The sequence below is a fragment of the Camarhynchus parvulus genome, chromosome 3 (genome assembly GCF_901933205.1).
Source record: "Camarhynchus parvulus chromosome 3, STF_HiC, whole genome shotgun sequence".
In the NCBI taxonomy this organism is placed as follows: Eukaryota; Metazoa; Chordata; class Aves; order Passeriformes; family Thraupidae; genus Camarhynchus; species Camarhynchus parvulus.
Window position 1 is genome coordinate 97962313 of NC_044573.1, and position 25807 is coordinate 97988119.

General features: G+C 37.3%; 2 protein-coding genes across 7 annotated transcripts in view; one reads left to right on the forward strand and one right to left on the reverse strand.

Annotated features, from left to right (window-relative positions):
* Nucleotides 1-7998, forward strand: part of EYS (eyes shut homolog) — a 703292-nt gene extending 695294 nt beyond the window's left edge. The window contains exon 47 of the mRNA XM_030944777.1: nucleotides 6800-7998. Within this exon, the coding sequence (XP_030800637.1) occupies nucleotides 6800-7998 (1199 nt within the window). The remainder of the gene's footprint in view (nucleotides 1-6799) is intronic.
* A 3115-nt stretch (nucleotides 7999-11113) lies between these two features.
* PHF3 (PHD finger protein 3) overlaps nucleotides 11114-25807 on the reverse strand; it is a 49522-nt gene continuing 34828 nt past the window's right edge. For all 6 annotated transcript variants that reach the window (XM_030946681.1, XM_030946680.1, XM_030946684.1 and 3 more), the window contains 10 exons: nucleotides 24435-24585; nucleotides 24152-24308; nucleotides 22994-23110; nucleotides 20854-20985; nucleotides 20295-20427; nucleotides 19613-19805; nucleotides 17863-18010; nucleotides 16656-16745; nucleotides 15312-15507; nucleotides 11114-14159 (listed from right to left, as the gene is read on the reverse strand). In XM_030946681.1, coding sequence (XP_030802541.1) covers nucleotides 11986-14159; nucleotides 15312-15507; nucleotides 16656-16745; nucleotides 17863-18010; nucleotides 19613-19805; nucleotides 20295-20427; nucleotides 20854-20985; nucleotides 22994-23110; nucleotides 24152-24308; nucleotides 24435-24585 — 3491 coding nt within the window. In that variant the 3' untranslated portion in view covers nucleotides 11114-11985. The remainder of the gene's footprint in view (nucleotides 14160-15311; nucleotides 15508-16655; nucleotides 16746-17862; nucleotides 18011-19612; nucleotides 19806-20294; nucleotides 20428-20853; nucleotides 20986-22993; nucleotides 23111-24151; nucleotides 24309-24434; nucleotides 24586-25807) is intronic.

The window sequence follows — 25807 nt, forward strand, 5'->3', positions numbered from 1 at the left end:
CCCATCAAATGCTTGAACAAGGTATATAAGTCAGTCCATTTACACAGAAGCCGCTCTATATGTTTGGAGGCCTTGGCACTCTGGGTGAAAGGCAGTTTAAAAGCAGCCATGCTTTTTTGTTGAGTCACAGCATTACCTTAGTTATCAAAAGTGGAATATGCCACAGACTGCCTGCATTATTCCAGAGTTCAGGCCAGGGTGATGGAAAGGTTCACTCCCCAAAGAGATGAGAACGAACAGTCATGCTGAGTGACTAAGAATGAAGTCAGGTCAATAAACAGAATGGGATGACTCACGCTAAATTTAACACTCAACATTTGCAACAGCAGTTCTCTGTCTCTCTTTAGCCAGATTATGTCACCTAACTGGTCTGAAAAAACTAAAAACTTTAACTCCTGGTATTTAAGGCATTTCAGTTTATGAATCTGTAACATGAAAATAAGAGATTGCCAGTACAAGTATGTGATGTCTGCATGATTTTCTAAAACATTGGTTATGATGAAAACTGAATCATGGAACTGGACTAAAACCTTTTGGAAATATTCAGAACTTTTACATACCTAAAAGGCAGGAGTATTATTTTCCTAATCAGAAAGAAACTGATCATCCACTCACTTCTAAAACAAGAATTTGAGTGGTTAAGTCTTTTTCTCTTTGCAGCCATATTTTCTTAGCTGACAGGGACATAATTTATGCTTTGTTACTAGTTTTGGAATCATTTTTATGGACTAAATCAGCAGTGTAGGAAGCAGAACTGGCAGCCACCTGTGTAGCTGTGTGACAGAACAGACATCCCCACTGTCTTGAAATCTGTTACATATGAAGTATTACTGTTACCCATTTGACACTGGCAAGCAAACCAAAAATGTCTGGTGAATTGAGACTGCTTAAGAAGGTGGCTCCTTCCAGCTCCCAAAATGTGCCAGGGTGACAGTGGTGACTAAAGGAAGCACAGTACATTTCTTCACAAAGAAGAAACACATTTTGGAAAGATGAGGCTGAATAGTCTAATCTACAAATAGGTAAGTGCCCACCCCTTGTAGACATATGGGCATCACTGTCTGCAAGGTTGCTCTTGATCCCAGCTATGCCTGTCCTGCTATGGAATGGTGCTCCAAACTGAAGCTGGACTCTACCTATTGACACACTGATTTTTTTTACACGGTTTGAGAAATATACAGGCTTGACTTGACATCAGTTTTCAGTCTTGCATGAGCTAGAACTCCACACATGGAGCAGAATAAATTATAATAATCCATGAAAGCGTATCCATGGGTAACTCCTTTAAATGCGTGTTAGGGGCACTGGCTGTGGTCACCCCTAGGCAAAAGATCAAGTTACAACAGCTGCAACAAGCTCCTTTACCTTGCCAGCCAGCTGGTACCTAACTGCATGCACAGACTCAGACAAGGGTAAAGACAAGGTTAACAAACTTAAAGGAAGGCAGTTTCAACCATGTTGACGTATTACCAGCTAGCAATTAACAGAAGAAGTTGCAGATAGTGGGAATAAGGCTCATCTCTTCTCTGTTCTTTGTTCCTACATTTTACCCCACTATAGCCCTTTCTTTTCTTCCCTGTTTTCTCTCCTTGGCCTTGGGCCTTACTCTGGCTAGTGGAAATGTTCAGGAGGCACGTGAAGGACAGCTGCTGGTCAGTTAGGTTTCCTCTCAGGTGGACACCAGAGAGCATCACCTTCCTTGGCCAGAGATTGTAGCCATTCAGCTGGAGGCTGATAGGGCTATTTCAAACCCCTTCTAGACAAGAAAAGTTCTGGACCTGGAAGAATATGTAAGGGGTGACAGTGTAAGAGATTGTGGTTCCGGTCCATGGAAAATCATACAGGAAAAGCAGGATGAGAGGAAAACTGTGAAGAACAGAATGATGAAAAAAAAGAATGAAAGCAATATGAACTCAGCTCAGCAAGGCAGGAAGGAGCAGTGAGCAGATAGCTCTTGGAGCTATGATGGTTACAGGATGCATCATGCCAATACAAGGCAGTAATAAGACTCGAGACACAGGCGCTTCATTATGGTGGTTAACAAGGTCAGTTTGGAATGAAGATGTGAAGATGAGCACATAACAGAACCTAGAGTAAGAGGTTTCATGAACTGGGAGTGATTCCCATGAATGTTACTGCTTATGAGGATAAAAGGCTCAAATGTTCGCTCCGCCACCAAGATGGTGCCAGTGATCAATAACAACTTCTGAAAAAAATGGTGGAAGGAGAATGGAGGAAGTGGTACTCAGTGCCACAGTGATAGAAACTGGCACTCTGGGCTTGAGCTAGAGGTGAGGTAAAACCAACAGAAGGCACAGACTGCAAACATACACCCAGAGGTGCTGTCTCAGAGCTCCAAAACAACTAAAGGAACCAAGACTGTAGATGTTCAGTTACCAGGGAACCACAGTGTAGGGCTTCTGGGACAATTAAAATGCAAGAAGCTGCTGAAACACTGACCTCATCAAAGCTTCTCTCTTCAGCTTAGCATAGAGGCTTCGGCTCAGTAACACAGGATTAGACAAAAGACAAGCAACATGTGCTTAAAGAAATCTAGATCTTCAGTAGTTCCAGGACTAACCAGTGACTTTTGAGCACACAGGGAGCATTCAGAGACACTTGCATCTGTGTATCACTGAGACTTTGGTAATAGCAGCAAAAAAGTGGACACCACTGAGTACAAGATTGCATCCACTACTACAAAGGTCACTTAAAAATGTTCTGGAAGTTCCTTTGGCCATGCAAACTAGTGGGAAATCCTTAATTTTAAGTGGAGCATCGAAAAAACCTCAGGTACTCTTTTAACAGGTTAAGAAAGGCCTTGCCTTACACACACACACCAGAGACCTTGTGGGGAAGAGACCTTGAAACAGAAATGTTAAAAATACCATCCAGGATGCTGTCCCAGCTCAGCATGAGCTGATGTGTCAGCCTGAGACATTGACACCTAGGAAATACATCTGTATCAGGCATATTTGGTAGTGTAGGCAGTAAATGCAGAGATCTTTGCCCAACACAGCTGTGTAAATTGAAAATTACATTTTTTGTTCTGGTGCTTCTGGCCTGAATAGGACATCTCCAGAGTGCAATTTTCCTAGAATGCATTTCCAACTGTACCAAGTTTTGACAAATTATGATGTGCATGAGTTTCCTATGGTAACACAGAAGCATGGAGAGTTGATACTGCTTGAGCATGATCTTAGAATGGGGGTATACAGACACACCTGCATGTCCAGATAAAGACTGAACATGAAAAGGCATTGTCACCATTTGGAAGCATTTAAAATTTGACTGTGAGACTGCAACCAATTTGTTGAAGAGACTTACATACATATTCATAGTAGTAGCAAACTGAAAAATTTTGTGATGCACTCAGAATTCATCATAAGAAGTCATATAAGAAGATACTACTACAGATAATCCAGATCTCACAGTAGCACTTGGATGTACTTTTAGGAGACTTTCCATTATCTCCCAGTTTGAGGAACTGACTGCTCAAGACACAGGGCTGACTAGCCTTCTGGGAATTCTGACATGCAGTATGGGAGCAGGTGAGACTTGTGAAAGAAGAAAAATGTGAAAATAAAGTTATGAAGAAAAATTCACTCCTGCTTTGGAGTTCTGGCTTCTAATATTAAATACACACAATCCACTCTGAGGCAGAGCAACTTTGACCTTCAGTCACTTGGTGAAAACCCTAAACTAAGACTTGCAGGTAGTAGTGCTATTTTATCTCCAGAACAGGTTCTTCCTTAAGGCAATACCTGCTACAAATTCCCTTCCCTTGAGAAGAAGGGAATTAGCATTTGGTCTATTAAAAAAAAAATATCACTGTTTTACTGAAACAGGGAATATTACAGGGGCAAGCAGGTGCATCAGAACAGAATGGAATGTTGTTAATAATTTTGTTCCACGCCCAGGGTCTTGACATGTTGCAGTTTCAAGGCTCAGCTAAGTTACAACAGCCTACTTAGAAAAAAGATTCAACCTTACTGACACAGGTTGCCTTATAGCTCCTTGCATCCAACAGTCTGGGCAAAGACTTGCATGCAGAACAAAAGAACAACTATGAGTGCCTGCCTCAGGAGTCTGTGTTTTTTTATGACACCACTGATGGAGATTAATAGCCCATATTAAATGAGTTGCTAATCTAAAAAGCCAGAAGCAAAGTTGTGTGTCCTATGCGTAGATTGTATTTTCAAGAAAGCAGGGACCAGCTGTACAGTCTAGTGCTGGAAAACCTAAGGAAGTCATCTCCATGCTTAACCAAAGTCAACCTCCTCAAAAAGGTCTCTGGCCACAGGTTAAATGAGGCAGGTCTGAACTATGATGAAATTGAAATAGTAAAAACTGTAATGCTTCTTGGTCTCTTATGCAGAGACTGAGAAGAGAAAATCAGTGGCAAGAATGCCATTTGTTTAAACTGGTGATACAACTCCTATGAAGACATCGGCCTGCGCAGGCTCCAGCTGTGCAATCTGGCCCTCAGAAACAGGGCAGATGGAGATCCCTTGTTGAAAATATTACTGGTTGCTAAATTGAAAAGCATCAAAGACAAGCCCATCATTTCCCTTCACTTTCAGAGGAAGTTTCTTGGACAGTGAACACACAGCACTTTACATGACAGTCCTAAGATGTTTTCAGCCAGTTGTCCCTAGTAGTACCTATGATATGATAAACTTCATGGAGAAATACTGACTGCACCCTAGGATCAACTTTCAGATTCTAAAATTCATCTCAACACTCTGTTGTTCTTGCCAACAACTAAAATGGAAAGTCATTTGTGAAAAGATAGGGTCTAACCAGAGAAGTAAGAAAGGCCTCAGGGAGAGGTGAAATTGGAAGTGTAATTTTTTTGTTCAAAAGTAGCAGAAGTTACTTCAGTTTGAAGTGAAGCTTCAAATTTGTGCCAGAACAGAGTATTCAGCAATAACCTCTTTACACTGTAGACAGCAGATTCAGTAACACAGATTTGTTCTTGCAATAAGACTAAATAAGATTCCAAAACAGATCATTGTCAAATGTGCAAAGCCACCAAAACCCTCCCCCTACAGGCCAGGAAGTCTTGGAGAACTGCCAGTTTCTCTGGGTCTTGATTACAGGTCAGATGCAACAGCAACCCTGGTCAGATGTTTTCATCCTTCCTAGGCAGCAAAATATGAGTACTTGTGTCCTTACACAAGTCTACATGTCCAGGAAGGAGAGGGGATTGAAGGCTGCCAAAGAGGTAGCTCAGAAACTTTTCCTCATGCTCCTTTCCTACCCTAGGACTGAGGGCCTGATAAAAGACATAGACAAGCAGGTTATGTACACTGCTGAAACAAAGCAAGATGAGTGCATTCAAACTATGCACTGAAAAATCAAGCACACAAAGCCACATCACTAAGCAGGAGAAATCTCAAGTGAAGGAAATTATATTAATTTTCTGGAAAAAAAGAAGCAAGGAAGGTCCTCGAAAAGAACACTAAATACAGAGAAGTAAACCAGATTATCACAACTGGAACTAGCAAGCTAAAAGGGAGTGCTCTGCTATCACCAGAGTTGAAAGAAGGAAGAACTTTTTTTTTGTTCTTCCCATGGGTATCTGGAGCAGGGAAGGTGAGGCATGATGTCCTCTACAGCCACTAATACACTAAAACATCTCTAGCCTGCCTAAATGGCAACCTGAACATCTCTTGAATAGGGAGCTATAATTTTGGCAACTTTCACAAGCCTCCAGTAAATTAAGCCATTCAATTTCACTACAGGCAATGTAATCCAAGGATTAGAAATACTCAAAAATTAAACACACATGAAAGCAAACTTCATCATTCTACTGATAGGTCCACCCTTAGGAATGTTGAATCTTTAAGGAAACTGGACTGGCAACTATTAGGAAAACTTGCATTCAAATTTAACAAACATATTTACCAGTTTAATGGATAAACAAACAACCCGATGCCTATTATTTCCAAAAGTAAGATATGAAAGTTAAATTGCACAGGCAAACCTCAAAAAATTTGAGGACAAAACTTTAATTTGCAGACTTCTCTGCTGTTCTCTTCTGCTTCCCTGTCACTTTCCCCTATTAGGCTCTATTGCTTCCCTTACAAACTTCTCCATCTCCCATTTCCTAACCTTTCCCAGTTTTCTTTTTTCGTGCTTGGAAGTACAGTTTGAAGTGGTACTCCCTCTCCTTTTACACTGCCTGTAAGGCCAGAAACAGTAATAGTACAAGAAGAGAGAACTCCCTTCTAATATTTCCTGTCACAAAGGCCTCTAGAAGAACAATGCAATAAAAAGCATATCTGTTCCTACAGCTGTCAGATTATTAAACCCAAAACATCCCTGTTGTAAAAAGGAGCCTTCAGGGAAAGTAGAATATGTCTGCTGCAGACAAAACTGTTCATTAAACTGACAAATCTATCAAGCCTTTATTCAACATACTGAAGTTGAGAGTATTTCTGCCTTTGTAACTTGGCCAAAACTTCTTTCTTTTCCATGGGAACACTGATTCACACTTCCTGGATGCCAAAGTGATTGTGTTTCCTCCTACCTCAGTTATCTGGTCTTTGCACAAAAGCAGAGCATTTCAGAAGGCTGGGCTTTTTACTTTGAGGCAAACATCAGCTCAGTTTCCAATAACGAGAAAGAAAAAAAAAAGGCTAAAAGCAGCTCACCAGGGAACATTTCCCTTTGTGTGATTTAGATATAATGATGGTACAAGGAAATGCAGGCATGAAAGCATCAGAATCATTAATATCTTGTTCTTCAGTACACCCCTCTAAAAATTAAAAATGTTTTATACTGTTTTTTACAGGTGATTTTCTATGTATATCATTAGTAAATGGATTTACACAGTTACGCTACAACCTTGGAGACAGAACAGTCATCTTACAGACCCTTCAGAAGGTCCACACAAATGGAAATACATGGCACTTACTTAATGCAGGAAGAGTTGGTAATGAAGGCTACCTGGACCTGGATGGTGTCAACGTTACTCAAAAAGCCAGTCCTGGAATGAACGCACTAGACACACACTCGGATTTTTTTGTTGGAGGGGTATCCTCCTTAAACCTTGTTAATCCAATGGCAATAGAAAATGAGCCCACAGGTTTCACTGGTTGTATTCGAGAAATGGTTATAAACAACAGGGAACTGAATCTTACCGTGACTGACCCCAAGGGTGGAGCCAACATTGGTGACTGCGATGGAACAGATTGTGGTTACACTGTGTGCAAAAATAATGGGACATGTCAAGTTGGAAACCCAGGCTTTTCTTGTTCTTGCCCAAAAGACTGGACAGGGACCAAGTGTGAACAATCCATTCACTGTTCACAAAACATGTGCGGGTCTCATGCACTTTGTATTCCTAAACCTTCTTCATTTTCATACACCTGTGCATGTGCACTAGGCTGGACAGGTAAGTACTGCAATAACAAAATCAAATTTTATATAGCAAAGTTTGTTGGCAACTCCTACATTAAATATACGGATCCTTTTTATGGAAAAAGAGACCTCCAGTACAGCCGCCTTTCTTTAAATTTTACTACCAATCAAACTGAAGGCTTAATAGCATGGATGGGAAAAAGTGAAGATGAAGATAATGACTTCCTTGCCATTGGTCTTGCCAATGGAACTTTAAAAGTTGTAATTAATCTTGGAGAAAGAATCTCTGTTCCTCTAAGGCACAGAAAGTATTTAACCTGTTCTGATGAAAAATGGCATTTCACTACTGTAGTTCAAAACCAAACTTGTGTTAAGGTTTATCTTGATGAGGAACTAATCCTTTTTGAAGATATTGACCCACAAAGAAAATATACTGCTTTAAACTACGGTGGCATTTGTTACTTTGGTGGGTTTGAAATTGGCAGGGAAGTCAATATAGTCACTACAGGGCTTTTTCAGAAGGAATTCATTGGTAAGATTAAAGATGTTGTGCTCTTCCAAGATTCTAAAAAGATTCAGCTAATGAAAGCAGAAGGATACAACATTCATGATGGAAATTCTGGAAATTAATTGAAAAAACTGTCCGAGACTCTATTAAAAAGGTAAAATTCCTTTTCCTCCTGTTTATTGTGTAAGCTGGCAATGTATGACTCAGCAACCAACATAGAAAAGCATTTAAAAATAAGGGATAAATTTATGTGGAGTATTAATAACATATACATATAAAATATGATCAATTGCTTTCCTTATAGAATTATTTATATATACTCTTTAGCATTTACTTTAAAATAATGGGAAAGTCTGAAGGGTTTTTTTTCTTTATTGTGCTGGAAATAGTTTTGTAAACAAAGAGGTAGTGATTAGCTTATAAAGCCAACCATCATTCAAGTGCTGTTTGTTGCTTTATGAGAAAACTGTTACCTGTTTCTCCAACTCTTGAATATTATTAAAATGTTTATTTTATAATGTCAAGGTCGAGTCTAAAAACTGAAATTTGTGGGGGAAGAAACAGTGTGCTTGAGGCAAAACCCAAATTTATTGTAATGAGAATTTTAAAAATGCAACAGCTATAATTACTTACTAAGCCCAAAAAGACTCTAATTAGGTAATAAAGTTGTTCTCACTCACTTATCTGTGTCCATCCTGTGTGTATTATATGTAAGAGGGTAGAATTCAAGCCTCTCTTAAGTGTGCTAAAATATTACTCTTAAAAAATGATTTTAAGAGCCAAAACCATATATAATTTTAGAGAGAGAAAACAGGCCTCCTGGTTTTCTCCAGCAGAGGTCTCCCCTATTTGACTACATGAAAACCTTTGGTTTTAATGATTTATAACTGCAATGTGGCAGTCTATCTACAAGTAACTTTTATTCTTAAGACCTTAAAAAGTCCAAGAACTGTTCTACTTTACCTATACCTTTCTGGCTTATGTGCTCCTAAATGACATTTCAAAAATTTATGAGTACAGAGGTTTTGGTCATAGTAAAACAAATTTCTGCAAATATATTTCTCATTAATTGATAATCTCAAAAGTAAATAGAGCTGTTCATACATAAATACAAAAAAATCAATTCCTTCTCATAAAGCTGTCTTATATTCTGTTTTAGGGAGCCACAAAAATTTAAAATTCTATCTTAATGTGCTTATACCAGTAATATATGATGGCATCTACATTTCTCATTTGACTGCTGGCTTACTAAATTAGTAAAATTATTAAATAAAAATAGTGATTGATTTGTATCTTTTCCTCTTTCACTTTACTATTGCTAAAAAGTACATAACAAACCATTACCTCCTTGCATGGAAATTCTCTGAATGCAAGTCTTCAGCATATACCTGTCAGAAACAAGTAACTATTTTGGGGCAGAGAGGGAAGTGAGGATGGGGTGTATGTTATGGAGCAAAGGCCATAAGCACCTAAAACTGGGTGACACACACTTGCTTCCACATCACCATACTTAACCTGTAGCAATGAAAGCATTGTCAAGTCAGTTACAGGTGACTTAAAGATAACTGAAGTGCCTGGGAGCTACCCCAAGATGTTTCATTAAGTATTTGTGAACATCTTTGTGAGGTACATTCTACTTTCTTCAGCTGCTCTGAGCCCCCAAGTGATCAGCCCGATGCAACAGAGCTACAACTCTTCCCAAAAGGCAGCTCATGAAGCCCACCTGACATTTGAGCTGTCCCAGATTCTTCTCTTCCAGTTTCTCTAAGTAGAGCCTTTTATGGCCACGTGATGCTGGAGAAGGGAGCAAATTTAAGGTTTATCTGTTCTCTTTGGGGCTTCTGGTGTACTGCCAGTTCCTCAGCAGTCCACAGTGCCTTGCGTGATCTGAGCAGTGATTTGGTGTAAAACAAGGAACAAGTAATCAGAGCACTTCCAGCAAACACAAATGTTGGAAGGAGAGTGACTGAAGGCAATGGAAAAGTAAAATCCTTTATTCTTGTAGTAGCAGGATTTATTCCCATTACACTAACTCACATCCTTGGAATAAATCCTGGAGACTTTTGCTGTTTGTTAACTCAAACACTTAAAGCTCTCCCTCAAGAGCTGTCTTACTGTGGCTCTCTTCAGGTTTTACATACACAAGGCAGGTGGCAAAGCACTCAGCAAACTTGAAAAATGTTTACATATTCTTTTAAAACAAATTATTTCTGGTAGTTCTGGCAGAAAGCATTCCCATCCCTTCCATACAGGTAGTTGCAATTTTCACTGCTTCCAGTTTATTTTCAGAGCAGAAATGGATGCACATGTGAGAGGCAGTCACCAGTGACCTTGGAGTAGACTACTTTTGAATGGATCAAAAGAGAATCTCCATATGTAGAGCTGTGAATTTAAAACTTACTCCAAAAATGAAAACAATGCTTTGGTGCATTTCTGTGCCTACAGAGCTCTGTGCAAATATTTAAACAACAAAACACATGTATATTACTACCAGATATATTCAATAGCACTACTGCTTTACAGACCATGGAATTAATTTGGAAAAGACTAATTTTATTTTAAAGGTGTTTGAACGTCATTTTTAGCTACTGAGGACTTTTTTAAATTAGTCTTCTCAATGATGAGCTGAAAAAACATCACTTAATAAAAGTCTACCACCTCCTTTATTCAGCGCAATACTTTTAATTTTAGCCAATTTGACCATGAAGTTACTTGCAAGGTACCCAAGTAAAAATTTACCTTAAAATATATTCATAATTAAAACTAACAATTATGATGTTGTAAACTGGGAAGACTTTTCTGGAAAGAAGAGGCTTTTCTAAAGCAAAGTGCAAAATGCTCTGTCAGCAGCATAGTAATGTTGTGTACTCAAAGTGGAAAACAAAACACTGAAAACCAGAACAATAAACCTCAGTTTTTCTTTATACGGTGGAATATTTTTGTTGTTTCTGAAAGTCTCAATAAGATGCCCAGTGTATTTTAAAAAGTATTAGAGTAGGTGATTTTGTTTTCACATTTGCATATTGTTTGGCCCTGCTGGATGGTAGTCCACAAAATACCAAGTTACCAGAAGTCCCAAGGGTACAAACACTTTTGCCCTTGTCCCCCCTCTTTGTTCTCCAGAACTCAAAACAAACCGAGCTATAAAGTGTACAACAAATGTGGCATTCTGTGACTGAGCCTTCTGTATTCATTTAGCCTACAGTTTCACAGCTATGAAATCAAACACACACAGTATGTGAGAAAGTTTTATCATTTTAGAATCAAAATATCCCTTAAAATATTTACATTTTACAGTAAAAAGGATAGCAAAACACAAAGTAATGTACAAGCTCAGGTATTCAAGTTTTTGAAGCATGGAAAATGGTGGGAGAAATGAATTTACTACTACAAATAATTTTCAAGAATTTAGGTTAGAAATGCTTTCTTATTAAAACAAGTGCAGTTTGAAGTAATAACATTCAAGCAGCTCAGCCTTCCAATTTCTGGTCACAAACTGCTTCAGATGCTTAGGAAAAACTTGAAATATAATATAACGAAACATACTTGAGGTTTTTTTGTACTACTGAATAATTAAAAAAAAACCCCAAACTTTTCACACCACCGAACATATTACATTTTGTTGTAACATGTGGATTCCGAGGCTTTGCTGCAGTCTTTAAAAACAGTGCAATTTAAAAACAAGGGTATTGTATGAAAACAACCTTTAAAATTGTCAGGGCATCTTAAAACAGAAGAGAGCACAAATTACCAAAGGCAGCAACTATATTGCAGACTTGACTAAAGCCAACTTCCTCAGCTAAGAAAATTCCTAAGCCTTTATTGCATATTAATAAAAAGAAATCTTTAAAATTTTGAATATACAGCAATGTAAAATTTTTAAAATATTAAACTCCTACTTCTAGCGATAGTTGGTATAATGAAAAAAAGGATGAGTATTGGTACATTGAGTGGTACCAAAACACAGACTTGTTTCTGCAAAACACCAACACAGAATAAAAAACGATGGCACAATCCTAGCAGGCTCTCTTTTTTTTGTCATACAAAGTTTTACGACATTACTCTAACAGTTTATTTAAATAGGATTTTAAAAGACTGCCTGCATCTTTTTACCTTTTGCTTTTAGTTCTGTCACTGTGGTCCCTATGTCTCTCTCTGTTCTTTTCACTTTCTCGTTCTCTATGCTTGTCTTTGCTTTTCTCCCTCTCCTTATCTTTTTCATGAGCCTGTTCATCACTTTTAGGCTTCTCTGTCTTTTTTTCTGGATTTCTAGTCTCTCTGGGGCTTTTTCCATCAGCAGCTCTATCACTGTGTGGGGATCGCACTCTTTCTTTGTCTCTCTGTCCTTCCTCCCTACTCTTCCGCTCTCTCTCTTTTTCCTGGTTTCTGTCCCTGCGCCTGTTTCTTTCAGAATCTTGCTCCCAGTATTTTTCATTGCTCCATTCTTTTTCATGTCTGTCTTTTTTTTGGTGATGGGTTTCACTGTAAAGTCTTTGTCGATCATTTTTTCCTCTACTGAATCCTCTCTCTAAATGCTGTTCTTCTCTGCCCCAAGGATCGCTGTGGCGTCTTTCTGGTCTCCTACTGTCTTTACTCTGAAAAAAATTTTCTGGTCCCAAAAATCTTGATTGTTTGTGAGCCACTGGTAGCCCTTGTGCAATGGGTCCGGCATACTGTGGTGGCTGGCCTGATAAATGAGCTACTGGTGGCCATGGCATCATTGGATTTTGAGGAAAACCAAAGCCAGGAGGAGGAAGAAGTGGAGGCGGTAAATGAGGAGGAAATCCAAACATAGGGTTGTTTTGTGGAGGGAAGTTATGAGGTACAGGAGCCTGAAACTGAAATCCAGGTGGATTAGATTTAGAATGCTGAAAATTCTGCTGTGGAGGTCCAACAGATGAGAAGCTGCCACTTGCAACGGGGCTTGGAACTTTGGAAATAAATTCAGAATGAGAAGAGTTTTCAGTTTCAAAATGAGATGAAGTTGCAGCTGGTCCTCTTCTAAATGAGTTCACTGTTTCAGTGTTTTGCATCAATCCATCTTCCTGTGAGTGTTTGGTATCTTCTGCTTGTGATGCAACTGGGTTATCTGCCTTAGCTGCAGCTGAACTGAACGGTGTCTCATTGGTTTGTGCCTCACTTTGATACAGGTTTAAGCCCCCTTCTCCAGAAAGTTGTTTATTCTCTGGTTCTCCTTGATCATTTCCTGAAGCATTTTGTCGGTCTTCATTTCTGCTAACATCGCCTTCCTTGTTTTCTGAAATATTAGTCTGCTGGCTTCGTCCAGCTGCCTGTCGTGGGTCTCTTTTAAGATTAATAAATGGTGGTGATTTAGAGGTATTAGCAGTAGTACCTTCAGCAGAGCTTACATTAACATTGTTCTCACTGGGCTTTTTTCCTGAATTTGATGAGGAAGAAAAGCTGGAATTTGTGCTCCTTCTAACTTCCTGTGCAACACTATCCTTGTCTGGTATCTGCCGCTTTGGGTCATTTTCTTTACTTTCTTCAGTTTCCTTATTCTGTGCCTGAGCAGACAAATTTGCTAAAAATGCTTCTGTGGAGACATCTGGAGGTTTTCCCTTAAGAGTCAGCCCTATCAAAGAACCAGCACTTCTTGCAGAACTTGAGGTCCCTACAGCTGCTGCATCCACAGTTGCAGCACCATTAGTGGATTCTTGAGGATCATCCAAACCAGACTTTGCTTCACCAGCTTCAGCAGTTACGTCAGCAACATCCATGATTTCTTCTTTCAAGGTTGCCTGTTCATTTAATAATGGTATGTCTTCACTAGGACTTGCTTCTGACTTGCTGTGCTCATACACCTGCCCTGTCGTGCCCAACAGGCTTTGAAGAATATCATCCACTGGCAACGGTTTATTTGCTAGCTCCAGAGTTGAAGACTGATTTTCCCATCCAACCAGGACTCCCGGAAGGAACCTGAGAGGCTTTGGTGGGTCATGCTTGGTACTTTCCACCAACGGTTCAGTAACTGCTGGAGCATCATCTGTATTAGACTGCTGTGGTTTATTTCTCTGCTTGTGTAGCACAGTTGTGAAGGAATTAAAAAAATTATTTTCCTCTTCTTCTTCTAGTGCCAAATCATGATGTGAGACTTCAGGTTTGCTTGGCTTGCTTTTCTTCTCTGGTGGCAAGCTACTCAAGGTACTTTCAGCAGCTTCATCTGCAAAACTACTGGTTACACTTGAAACAGCAGTAATCTGCCTCTTCATCTTCTGGCGAATTATCAATCCCAGTAATAAATTTGGTCGATGTATTTCAATCCCTGCACAAAATTGCAACAGCAACTTATCATCTCTTCGTATTTTGGTTAGGCAATAATTTAAACAAAAATAACCCCCATATACTTACAATATACTATCAAAAGTATTAATCTTATGGCATTTTAATTTGTTCTGCTTGTCATGTTAAACATTAACAATACTTAAAATAATAAAAATATGTATTCCCAGTATTAAAAGTATGACTTCAAGCACTGCAACTTAAGATTGGTTCAAGTACACTATAACATCTGAATAGAGAATATGAGACAGATAGGACATCTAATCTCATCAGAATCAGCACAGAACTTAAACATTGAGTTAGTCTAACCCAGCTACAACATGGTAACAGCGGTAGCAAAGTATAATAGGGAAAAAAAAAGTAAACAGAACACTTGCAAACAAAAAATCACCTCATCAATTTATGTTAGACATACTTCTTCAAAGATTTACCAGGAGCACATTTCAGAAATGTTTCTCTCATTCCAGGAAAGGCGCTGTGTTTTAAGGCATACTATTACCCATCTCCTCACCATCTATTTTGCTCCATATAATGGCAAAAGAAAACAGTTCTAGCTCATTCTCTCTTCATTTTGGCCCTGTCTATCTCAAAAAGAAAGATTAGCCACAAATTTTTATAACCAAGATAAACTGATATAAACTCAAGCGTACACAGATCAACTCAAGTGTACACAGATCATTTCAAGATCTTTTTTTCCTTGCCCATCTATGTTTTAAACTTTCAATGTATTTTTTGGTAAGGAACTTTGGAATACTTGAGAAAAAATATAAAAACAATTAAAATAATGAAAAATACTATTTTAAATTGAGAGTATAAGTTTGGAACTTATGCCTTCTATCATAGTCCACTTGTGTGACTCAGTTTACTGACATTGAAACCTACAAAGCCTCCTGTGTTAGAGAAAGAAGGTAGCAGACATAAAACAAGGTTGTAAACACTAATCTTTTCATCTCTGAAGTATCACAATAATCTAGCAAGGGGAAATTAATATCTTTTCAAGGAAACTAATATAATAATACTATGGAAAACTCATTCCATATTTGAATAAAATAGCATTTTTAAATTTCATTTCCTCTTATTGCCAACTTCTTTAAGTAGCGTTATAATAGAATTCCAAATTCCAAGCTGTACTTACCAGGCCCATCAAAAGGCACAAGCTGATGAGGGACTTTATCTGAGGAGCCTAAAGGGATGAGGTACAAATCTTTCACCTGCTTCATATTATTGGCCGCTACACCGTAACGTTTTCTACTGCTGAAATAGGCGAACAGCAATGCATAGGAGATCTGATCTTCTTCGGTTACCGGGGTAAAGCGAACCACGCAGATCTCCTGTTTACAGAATGAGAGGGAAAAAGATGGGCAAGAATATTTTTCTGTGAAATGCTATTTTTTTACTGACTGCTCTTTATTTAAAAGAATGGTGCTGAGGAGAAAAAGCTATGCCAAAATGGCAGAGAACAGAAGAGACAGAAGGAGCAGAAACAGGGCCAAAATAATTCAGAACTAGATAAAACAAGTAGAAAGCACTTAGTATGAAAAAATTAACTGAAGCACATGACAAAAGAGCCAATATTTTAACAGACAGCTAAATAACAAGTTTCAGGGAAGCTTGCCAGCTTCCAATGAATTACTCCACTCTCTACCCTTAACATTACTAGAAAGCTGTGTTTTGTAGTCTGTTGTGTCCAAGACATCCATAAATAATAGTGGAAGACGAGTATTCAGATCCCAGAATTATGCCCAAAGCACAGTTCAGGAGCTGATGCTGTTTGAACAGCCTGGAAAATTGGACAGAAGAGCCTCTGCAAAACTGAGATGGCACCTAAGCAAGATGAAATAACAGGCTAAACTTTGTCAATGTCAGCAAAGGCAAAATGCAAAATTTTGCACTTTGAGCTGAAGTAACCCCATGCATCAGGACTGGCTGGAAAACAGCTTAGTATAAAATGATGTGGGGATCCTGGTGGACAAGCCCAGTATGAACTGGTGATGCATCCACGTCAAGAAGGCCTACTGCAATCCGGGTGTCAGAATCAAAGCAGTCAGCACACCAAGGGAAATGGCTATTTCTTTCTATCCAGCAGTTGTGAGACACCACCTGGAAAGGACTTTCAAGTTTTGGGCTCCCCAGCATAATGACAACTGGCACACAGTGGGACAAGTCCAGCAAAGAGCCACTGAGATGGTTTTGCACAATGTAACACTACTGAAAAAACTGAGATGTGAAGTGGTATCCAAATATTTCTGAGGAGTTACTGTGAAAAACAAAGACAGGTATTCTCAAACAGCAGGTGACAGTTTAAGGTTAGGTAGGAAAAAAAATGCCAGCAGCTGCCACCCATCCCATTCAACATAACCATGAGATATTCCTAAAGTTCACATATTTTGCAAATGTTTCAAAGAGAAAAAAACTAAGTATCTTTAGGATGACTAAGGTGCATATTAAACAGCAAGTCTTTACTAGGTAAAATTCTTACCTTGGTCCCTGAAGCTTTGATTTTTTCTACATAATCCCAGACAGTGTGGGGAGATATCCTGCCACCTACTTGAATACTATCAGGTAAATCCTATGAGAAAGGACAACAGAAACATGAATCCAAATAAATCTTGTGTTATGTCCTTCATCCAGTATCTGTTTCATAAAATTCAAAACATACTTAGTTCTTTTATTTATTAAATTGTAACTTAAAAATATCAGTAGAAGTTACAACAGAAGAACAAAATTAAATTTTGGACATTTTAGATTTTCAGTATGAAGTTACCAATACTTAATAAATTAGTTATCATTCAATACTGTTCATCTATACCTTGCAAAATTTATCCTTTCTGCTAACATTAACTGCAAACATAACTGTACTGTGCTCTGAGAACACTTAAGCTATCCATCACATCACACCACAATGAGAGCTCCACACCTATGTTCATAATAAACTTTCAAAATCTTCATCATGAGGGGAAAATATAACCTACATGTGCATGTATATAAAGATGTAAATTCTTGGATACTACTGAGTTCACTGTTCCCAAGCAAAATAAACAGACTTTCAGAAAAATAATTTTTTTCTGAAAAGAGAACTTTGAAAAGTGTATGATATTCATATAACAATCCTTTAGTATTAAGGATTACTGCATAGCCTGCACTTCCCTGAAGATCTACAGCAAAGTAAAGACAATCTTATTAACAGAAGACCTAAGTTCTTTTAATTAGAAGGCTGATGCATCCTATGCAGCTGTCAAGAAGGAAAATTGTGCCTTATAGGCTCTCTGATCTTTATTTTGTGACATGAAGACAACTATTATAAGCAGTTACATGCTTTTCCAGTCTCTCAGACACAGAAGCGAATGTTACATGAACTTTTTTTTCAGGGACAATTGAGTCACAATGCAAAGTTAGGACCAGAACTGCCACCAGATGGGCAAAAAAAAAAAACAAAAAAAACCAAAAAACTCCATTATGCAGGTTTCTGTTATAGATGGGAAGATTAACAAGAGGTTCATGTAATGAATAATGTTTGACTTACAAATATAGAACTTAACCAATGTCCTCCCACAAATACTTCATTCACTAAAATGATCATGCCTCACTGTCTTCCATCATTATACTAATAATAGCCTAGAAGGTAAGTAAGTTGGTAAAATTAATAAATTAATTGTTCATTCATTCTTTTCAATAAATATAAATACCTCTGTTAAATACTCAAAGGAGCCAGAAACTGGGTAAGCCTTAATAACAAATTTTGCTACTGAAGGCATATTGATAAAGCCCTTCCAGATGAAATTCAGGCGTGCCAGAAACAGACTTTCACATTCCACAGTACCAGGCGTTTCTGACCTAAAAAAAAAGACAAACGAAAAACCCACTCAGTTTACAACATGATACATCATGCAAGACAGGGTAAACCATAATTTTTCTTTATCACAGAAATGTAGTATTCTAAAGAATTCTCTTTTTCAGTTAAGCATACTGAAGGGTTAACGAAAAAAGACAGGCAGACAACCATGTTTCTTATCTTCCAGTAGAGTAGCTGTATGGTACAGGAATAGTCAGATGAGCAGCGCATTAATTCCCTAGTCAATATTTTTTAAAAACAGAGAAGTTGTTTAGTCTGAGAATTATCTATAATTCTCTATACTGAAGAGGACACAAGTGCACACAGGTGCTGCAGAGCCAGAGAGATGTTCCCCTGCCACAGGTAAAAGACGAAAACACACTGCCTGCTGGCCTATTCTGCTTTCCTAACTCCTACATTTCATGCCACCACTGTCTGTCCATCACCTGAATACCTGTGTCATCCTACTCTCTCTTTGTACCACAAGCTGTCTCCTCATGTCTTCTCATCTATGCATTACTTCCACACTTTCTGTGTCTCCTCCTAATTCCACCTGTAAAAAACTGTTTTTCCTGCCTTTGAAAAAAAGCATCAGTTTTGCCAACAAAGCAGCTGAAAAAATTAATGGGATGACTTAAATAATTTCACAGGAGAGTGTTTCTCAACCTGAGAGTTTCCTTATGAAAAAGACTACACATTTCAACATTTCCCAACATGTTGCTATCAAAATATTCTAGGCATGCTATTAACAGTTTTAAGCTGCCCAGTAGTACCACATGTTGCGCTGTTACAGTAACAATGTAACCTATGTTTATTTCTGTCGACACTGGAAATTACCTTGAACTTGCTGTAAGCTATTCAAAAACCAAAGTTCACTATCCTTGGTAAAAGATCACACTGTCCTGATAAAGGCAAAATTTCAGCATGAACTCTGGTCAATTCTAAATAATTGGGAGTGAATGTTTTTCTCGAAAAGCCTCCCTTGCACCAAAAAGAAACAGCCTCATAAACTGCAATTTCGTTTTTAGTGAGTAGCAGAGTGTGGAAGAAAATGAAGAGAGAGCTGACAGCAAATACAGTAAAACATCAAACAAGCTGCTGTTATGCTGTTACCTGCCATTTGTAGAAAAGCACTACTTTGGAATTTCAAACTAGCCTGAATTATCAATGTAAATGCTCTGTTTAGAGCAGTATCAAATTCCCTGAATTTATATATATACACTTATACAAAGACACACTTATTTAAATGCAGCACCATATATACACTATGTGCCTTAACAGTAAAAGACAATATGAAATTTATATACTGATTTTTTGTAATATGAACTCTATTTAAACCTTGCTGCACCAGAAAATATTGGTTTTTTGGGAAAAGTAAACTATGTGGTAATTAGAAGTTTGCAATCACAACAACATATGTACTATTATGTATATAAATGAACAGCACTTACTCCAGCAGAGAACTTCATTCTAAAAATGCGTACAACTTCAAGTACCCAAATGGATTAATGAAACACTATTAAAAAAGTAGCTTTAGACATAATAGCTTAACAAGATTAATAATGTCTTTCATTTAAAAATACTGTTTCTGCAGCTTATATTACTTTGGGAGAGGTGTGAATGACTTTGATGAGTCTTGCTTATCATCTTCCAGTAATTCTGAAGCTAAAATACTTGACGTGGAGGAGAGTGCGTCTGCAATGCTCTCTGCTTCATTGTCAGACTGCTTCCGTGCAACCCCAACAGACACCTTCACCTTCTTCCCTGACACATCATCAGTAGGTGGTGCCATTCGGCCTGCAGAAAAGGAAGCACAAGGGGTTTCATTTTTCATTAAAGAAACAAAAAGACGACTTCCTCTGAACACAAGGAAGACACGCCAAAAATACTACATATTGCCACTGAAGTGGGATAGGATACATATTTTACACATATTTATACCCTGTATAAATTATTACATTGTTTATGTTTACACAGTACTAAACATAATTTTGTCACTGAGATGGCATGGAATAAAGAAATGAGGAATCAACAGTAGTATGTACACCCACCATAGGGACTGCACTCTCTGAAGCTGGTTTTTTAAAAGAAGACAAGTTTATGCTAATAGACTATCCTTTTAATAGTCTCTTTTGGAAATGATGAAGTAAAACATTCCTTCCATAACGTTGTCAGCAAACTAAGTAAAAACCCACATTTATTTAAATTCTTGAGGTATATTGAGATTTATGATCATCAAATTATAGAATTGCCATCTATTTATTTTCATATACTTTCCCAAATTACCTATGCAGATTTTGCAGTTTAAATCGAAGAGATGATTTTTATGTTGACTTGTGGTGTCCGGAGATGCAGATTCATTTATTTCTTTATCCTTTTCAGCTTCTTCTGACTTCTCAAACAACTTCATATTAGGTTCCTAAGAAAAGTCAAACACATTTCAGTTAGGCTTTTTTAATCCCTCTGTTAATATTCCTAATACTGTTTGAAAGTTTTATGGCATTTTCCTCCCTTCAGACATATAGCTCTTCCTTCAGCTGCATAGCCTAAAATTCTATCAAAAAATCTTCAAATTCATTACAATAAATAATTGGTATTCTCAAATATATTCAGGTACCATTTAGAATATTTTCTAATTTCTACTACTGCCAGAATTAATCACACAGTCACAGACACAACACAGAAGGAAAGAAACCAACAAAATCACCAGGCCAAGAAGTCAGTAAAGATAAAAGAAAAACTATCAGATAATTACAGACTTGAACAACAGAATCATAAACAAAACACCTCACAACCATATTGCCTATGTACTAAACACACCGTGGTGCCATGCTTTCTTTTCTACCTGAATTTCCATTACTTCCTCTTGTTCTTTCATTGGTGTCTCACTTTCAATTTCTATTTCTCCTTTGTGAGTAATTTTTGTGATAGGTCTTCTTTCAACTTCCCTCTGCTCTTTCTCAATCATTTCAATTGTCTGTGAAAACAAGTAGTTATGTGTAATCACTCCCATACAGTAAAATTTGGAAATTCAAAAATATAAGAGCTAACAGTATTGCAATTAGGGAACCCTCTAGGAAGAAAAGTAATACATTCTTATTTTGCAAGTGTCAAGTAGTTTCATAAAGCAAACATGGAAGCAGCCTGTCTAATTTCTCCTACAGCATAGCAGCAAGTACTTACCAGGCATGCATTTAAGTAAGTTATAAAGCAAACCTTCAATACTGAATTAAAATACTGGTAATTCTGATTTCCCAAGAGCTAAAGAAAAAAATACATCCATTATTTTCCCATAATAATAGGGACAATGCAGGATACAAATATATCTGCAAATTTGTATCATTTTTCAACATTTTGGTTTTTAGTACATAAACCTAATGCTTCATCTCAAGAAAAAAATTAAAGGTATTTTTAAAAGTAATGGAGATGCTAATTCTGACAGCACTGCCGCTTTGCTTTCTTGCAATAAAATAAAATATAAACCATTATTTCTAATACTGCCTCTTAAAGCACATTTCCATTTCTTACACCAGGAAGAGGTTGTGTTGGCTGTGCCAAATATTCTCAAGCCTAATTAACTAAGGAAACAAGCATTCTATGATTGCTTTATCTGTCTGAAAAATACCAACAATACTTATGAACATCCTGGGGAAATAAAAAAAAATTATTAAGTAGCAGTCTCAATGCCTTGCTTAAATAGTAACATGAAAAATACAGTCAAGTGATACATGGCTATTTATTTTACATGTTTCTAGAAACTGTGAAGCATTTCTCTGGAATAATTAGGACCCTTCAGCAATTTTTTGAGCAGCATACACTTTTTTGGGAAGATATTTCTCATAGCAGTGGCATTTTATGGTCTGTTTTCAGAATTTCACTGATGTTTATAAAAGTAAATGTAAAAAAGTTCCACTACAAAAGATGGGCTTTGGATAGATACAGAATACACAAACTTTTCATTCTTTCTAGGCCCAAGTGTTTTTCCAGAGAAAGTAGCAAAAATTTATCATGATTCATAAACAAGTCTAGCCACAATGTGCAATGACAAGGAAAAAACACAGGAATAACTACTATTGCAAAGCACACTGCAGTCTCTAAAACAGCATCCCACTCCACTAAATTAGTTATTACCAAACATTCATTCTGAGCACACAGATGAATTTACACTACCCAAACATTGTGCTTTTAGATTTTATGATGTGGAATATAAATACCAAAGATCCTGTCAACATAAATCCAGATTTTGTAAACTAGAAAATTTTTAATGGCCATTTCTAAGCAGCTGCAGTTATCATCAGACTAAATGCCCAATAAGTGGAGCACTGTCTAACAAAAAGGAATTTTCTATAAAAATACAGATCCTCTTATTCCTGTTTCTCCTTCTAAACTCTCAGCACAGTACACAGAGTGATGTTCTACTTGAGAAGTCATGGCTAAACTAATCTAGTAAACTTCCTACACTTGGGTTTCTTTTGCTGTCTTTTTTTTTTTTTTTCGTTCGTTGTCCCTTTAGGCTGCTTTTCCAACTGGCAGATCAGGTTTTCAGCTCTGGATTTACTTCTTGGGGACTGATTTGTAACACTTCAGCAGTAAGTTAGAAACAACACCAGATTGCTCTGGTTTGGTTTGTCCAATATCTGTTTCTCCCTGTTAAAGAAACTGGTGTTTATAAAGCTCCAGCAACAGCTTTAAAATCTTGTGGAAAATAAGGACAAAGAAGCCTCCTTTGAGACAGAAAGAAGAGCCAGCAGCAACAAAGTTGCAAGGCAAAGGAAAGTGCATGGTTGCCTAGCCTCAGAAACTGACTACACTCCTTTCACTTCTGTCCTAACAACATCTTCGGGTTTTGAATACTAAATGAATTACAGAGATCCTCCTGCTTGGTTGCAACATCCATTCTGCTCTTTCTGTATACACTTAACCTGCAAACAGAAGTTACACATGCTTAGGCTGTCAAATAAACAACGTAAGTTGACAAATCTCACATGTCTGTTTTCTCTCTGTCTCCAAGCAGCCAGCTCTTTGGAAGCCAGTTCTTCTGGGCTCATTTTTATTAGATGATCTGGAGTAACCTCTCCTTTCAGTACTTTCTTAAACAGTATCTAGAAGAAAGAAGAAAAGTAACTGTTGCTATCAAGACAAAAATAGCTCGCAGCAGGAAATAAATCAGAGAAGTAACATACAACATGCTCTGTACAGCTAAACGGAGTGTGTGGGTTTGTAATTATCTCCACTCCCGGAAGCAGTACTAGATTTTATAACATAAAAAGCTTAATCCCAGAGCTCCATTTATTCTACATAACAATGTATCTACACATACCCTTAATGATTAAACATATAATTAACTGCTGTTGTTTCAAAGGAGAAAGAGTTTATGCCCACTGCAGCAGTAACTCAGACAGTTCACTGATTTTGTTTCTAAAGATGCAAATCCTCTGCATGACACAACAAAGAGAAGAAGCTATCAAAGAGGATATCTATGCTTCTTGCCTAAATGAAGCCCTAGGGTAAAAAAAAGACAACCAACTACTTTAGCAGTATGAGCAAAGAGAAAACAGAAGTTAACTGTTACATGAAAGTTAAGATAGAAGTTCTTACAACTGGCTCACTGTAATAGCGAAAAACTATAAACAAAGTGACTTGATCAGAATAACTGATAAAGGACAAAAGACAGAGCTGAGGAGGAATGATGTTAAATAATGGGCTCACAGAAAGCAGAATAGAGAGTGAAGACCAAGCTTGGGAAATCTGGGTGTGAAAAAGCACAGTGAGGAGAGATCTTGGACAGAAAAACAGTAGGTGTAGTAAACAGCAAAGAATTATGAGGGGGACAGGAATATCTAAATAACATACCAGTGGTAAAGAGAAACACAAACTTGGCCAACTATATCTACTACAGTTTGAAACCAAACAAAAAAACTGTACACTGGGAGCAAGGAGTAGGAGAATTGATGATGGGGAAGAACACAGAAGACACTCAGTGCCCAGGAACAAACAATATCAAAAACTCAAGGAAACAAAAAAAAAACCCCAAACCAGTTAAACCGCAGGAGGACTGATAATGTTTCTAGATTGAAGATTGTTTCTTAAATCTACAGCAAATCAAGGATTTCTGCAAAGGACAACAGACAAATCACACATACATTGTTTTTAGGATCTTTCAGATTGAACATTAAACTTCTGTATTTGTTCTTATACTTTGCGTCAGTGTCTCGAAAAAAAGAAAACAGCTCTCTTTCAATCCTTGTGGCAACTTTTGCTGCTCTCTCCTCAGGAATCTTTAAACTGGAGTCTGTCAATCTATAAGAGGACACAATGCCAAAAATTACAAAACACATCCAAATAATTAACAGTTTTTCCTTTGCCTTCCAAAGGAAAATATTTATAAATACAAATAAATAATTTCATTTCTTAATATATCTTTACCTTTTCATAAGAATTTCCTTAAGAGACTGCTTAACGCTTTGTCTTATCTGATCAGCAGATGGCTTAGAAGCTGGCACAGCCGGCAGGTGTGTTGCACTACTGGATCCTTTCTCATTTTTCTTTTTCTTAATTTCTTGTTTCTCATGCACACCTACCAAAACACAGTTAAAAACTGTAAAATACTCAAGTAGGTTTATTCAGAAACTTTTGCTGCTGATGGAATTATTTTCATGAAATTTTATTTTTAAACTTCTAAGAATTGATCCTCAAGAAGAAGGACTGGACCCCTAAGGATGGATGGTTTGTGTTTGGTTGTGGTTTTTTTCTTCTTTGGTTTGGATTTTATGTTACTTATATTAATCCAGAACAAAAACTTCCTTAGCAGAAACAGGGGGTTTGCCCTTTGATTTGCAGTATCTTTGTCTACACCAAATTAAGATGACCAGTGCTCATTAGCTTGATCTTAAGTATGATTTTTGACTCTAAATTTTTGTAACAGCATAGATTCATTTTTCAATGAACAAACTAAGAAATAATATACTATGAAGCACATATAAGCATAATAAGCTTTACTTTAAAGTACCATTTTACATTATACTTAGCATTTCTGCATCTGTTAGCCATCAAAATTATTTCAACTATAATAATCTCATCTTCTGATTCAGGTAACACTCAAGGTCATTATAAAGTTTGCGTCATAAATAATTCAAATAATGGTTAAGTCTAATCAAACTAAAATCATTAAAGAAAAATTACTAATTTTCAGAGAGTCAACTGAAAGCTCATTTGTGTCAGTATGTGAACGTCACTAATTTTGAGCAGCATCCTTCAATTTAGGGAAGAAATGGGAACTAAGTAATATTAATTTTTTTCATTTTATAGTCAGAAAAAAAAAGAACAAATTGAAGACTGATAAAGATTTCCAGAATGCATCAGCACATCAGCATTGGCAAAAGATCAGAAGAGCTAAGTTATGTATTTTTAGGCGAGAATTCAAAGCTTGAGTTTCAGAGTAAAAGAGTTCTCACACAAAATCTCACTAGCTTTGCCGCTGAGATTTCAGTCCCAAATAACAACAACTTCACATTATAATGACCTTAGAAGAAAAATGCTTCCTGGAAGGGAGCTGGGGAGAGGACAAAGGTTGCTGGGAGGGTAAATATGTCCCTTCAACCTTTCAAATTAAGTTTAAATGAAAATCTGATGACTCAGCAAGTAATATAATGTCCCCTCTGAAATGAGTTGACAAGATTGTCAATTTGTTAATTATTATCAAAAGACATCAGTAAGTCAAAATATAATTTATACAACAATTAAACCAGTTCTATGCATACAAAGCATTTAATAGTATTTTATGAAAGAGTATTTTAAAG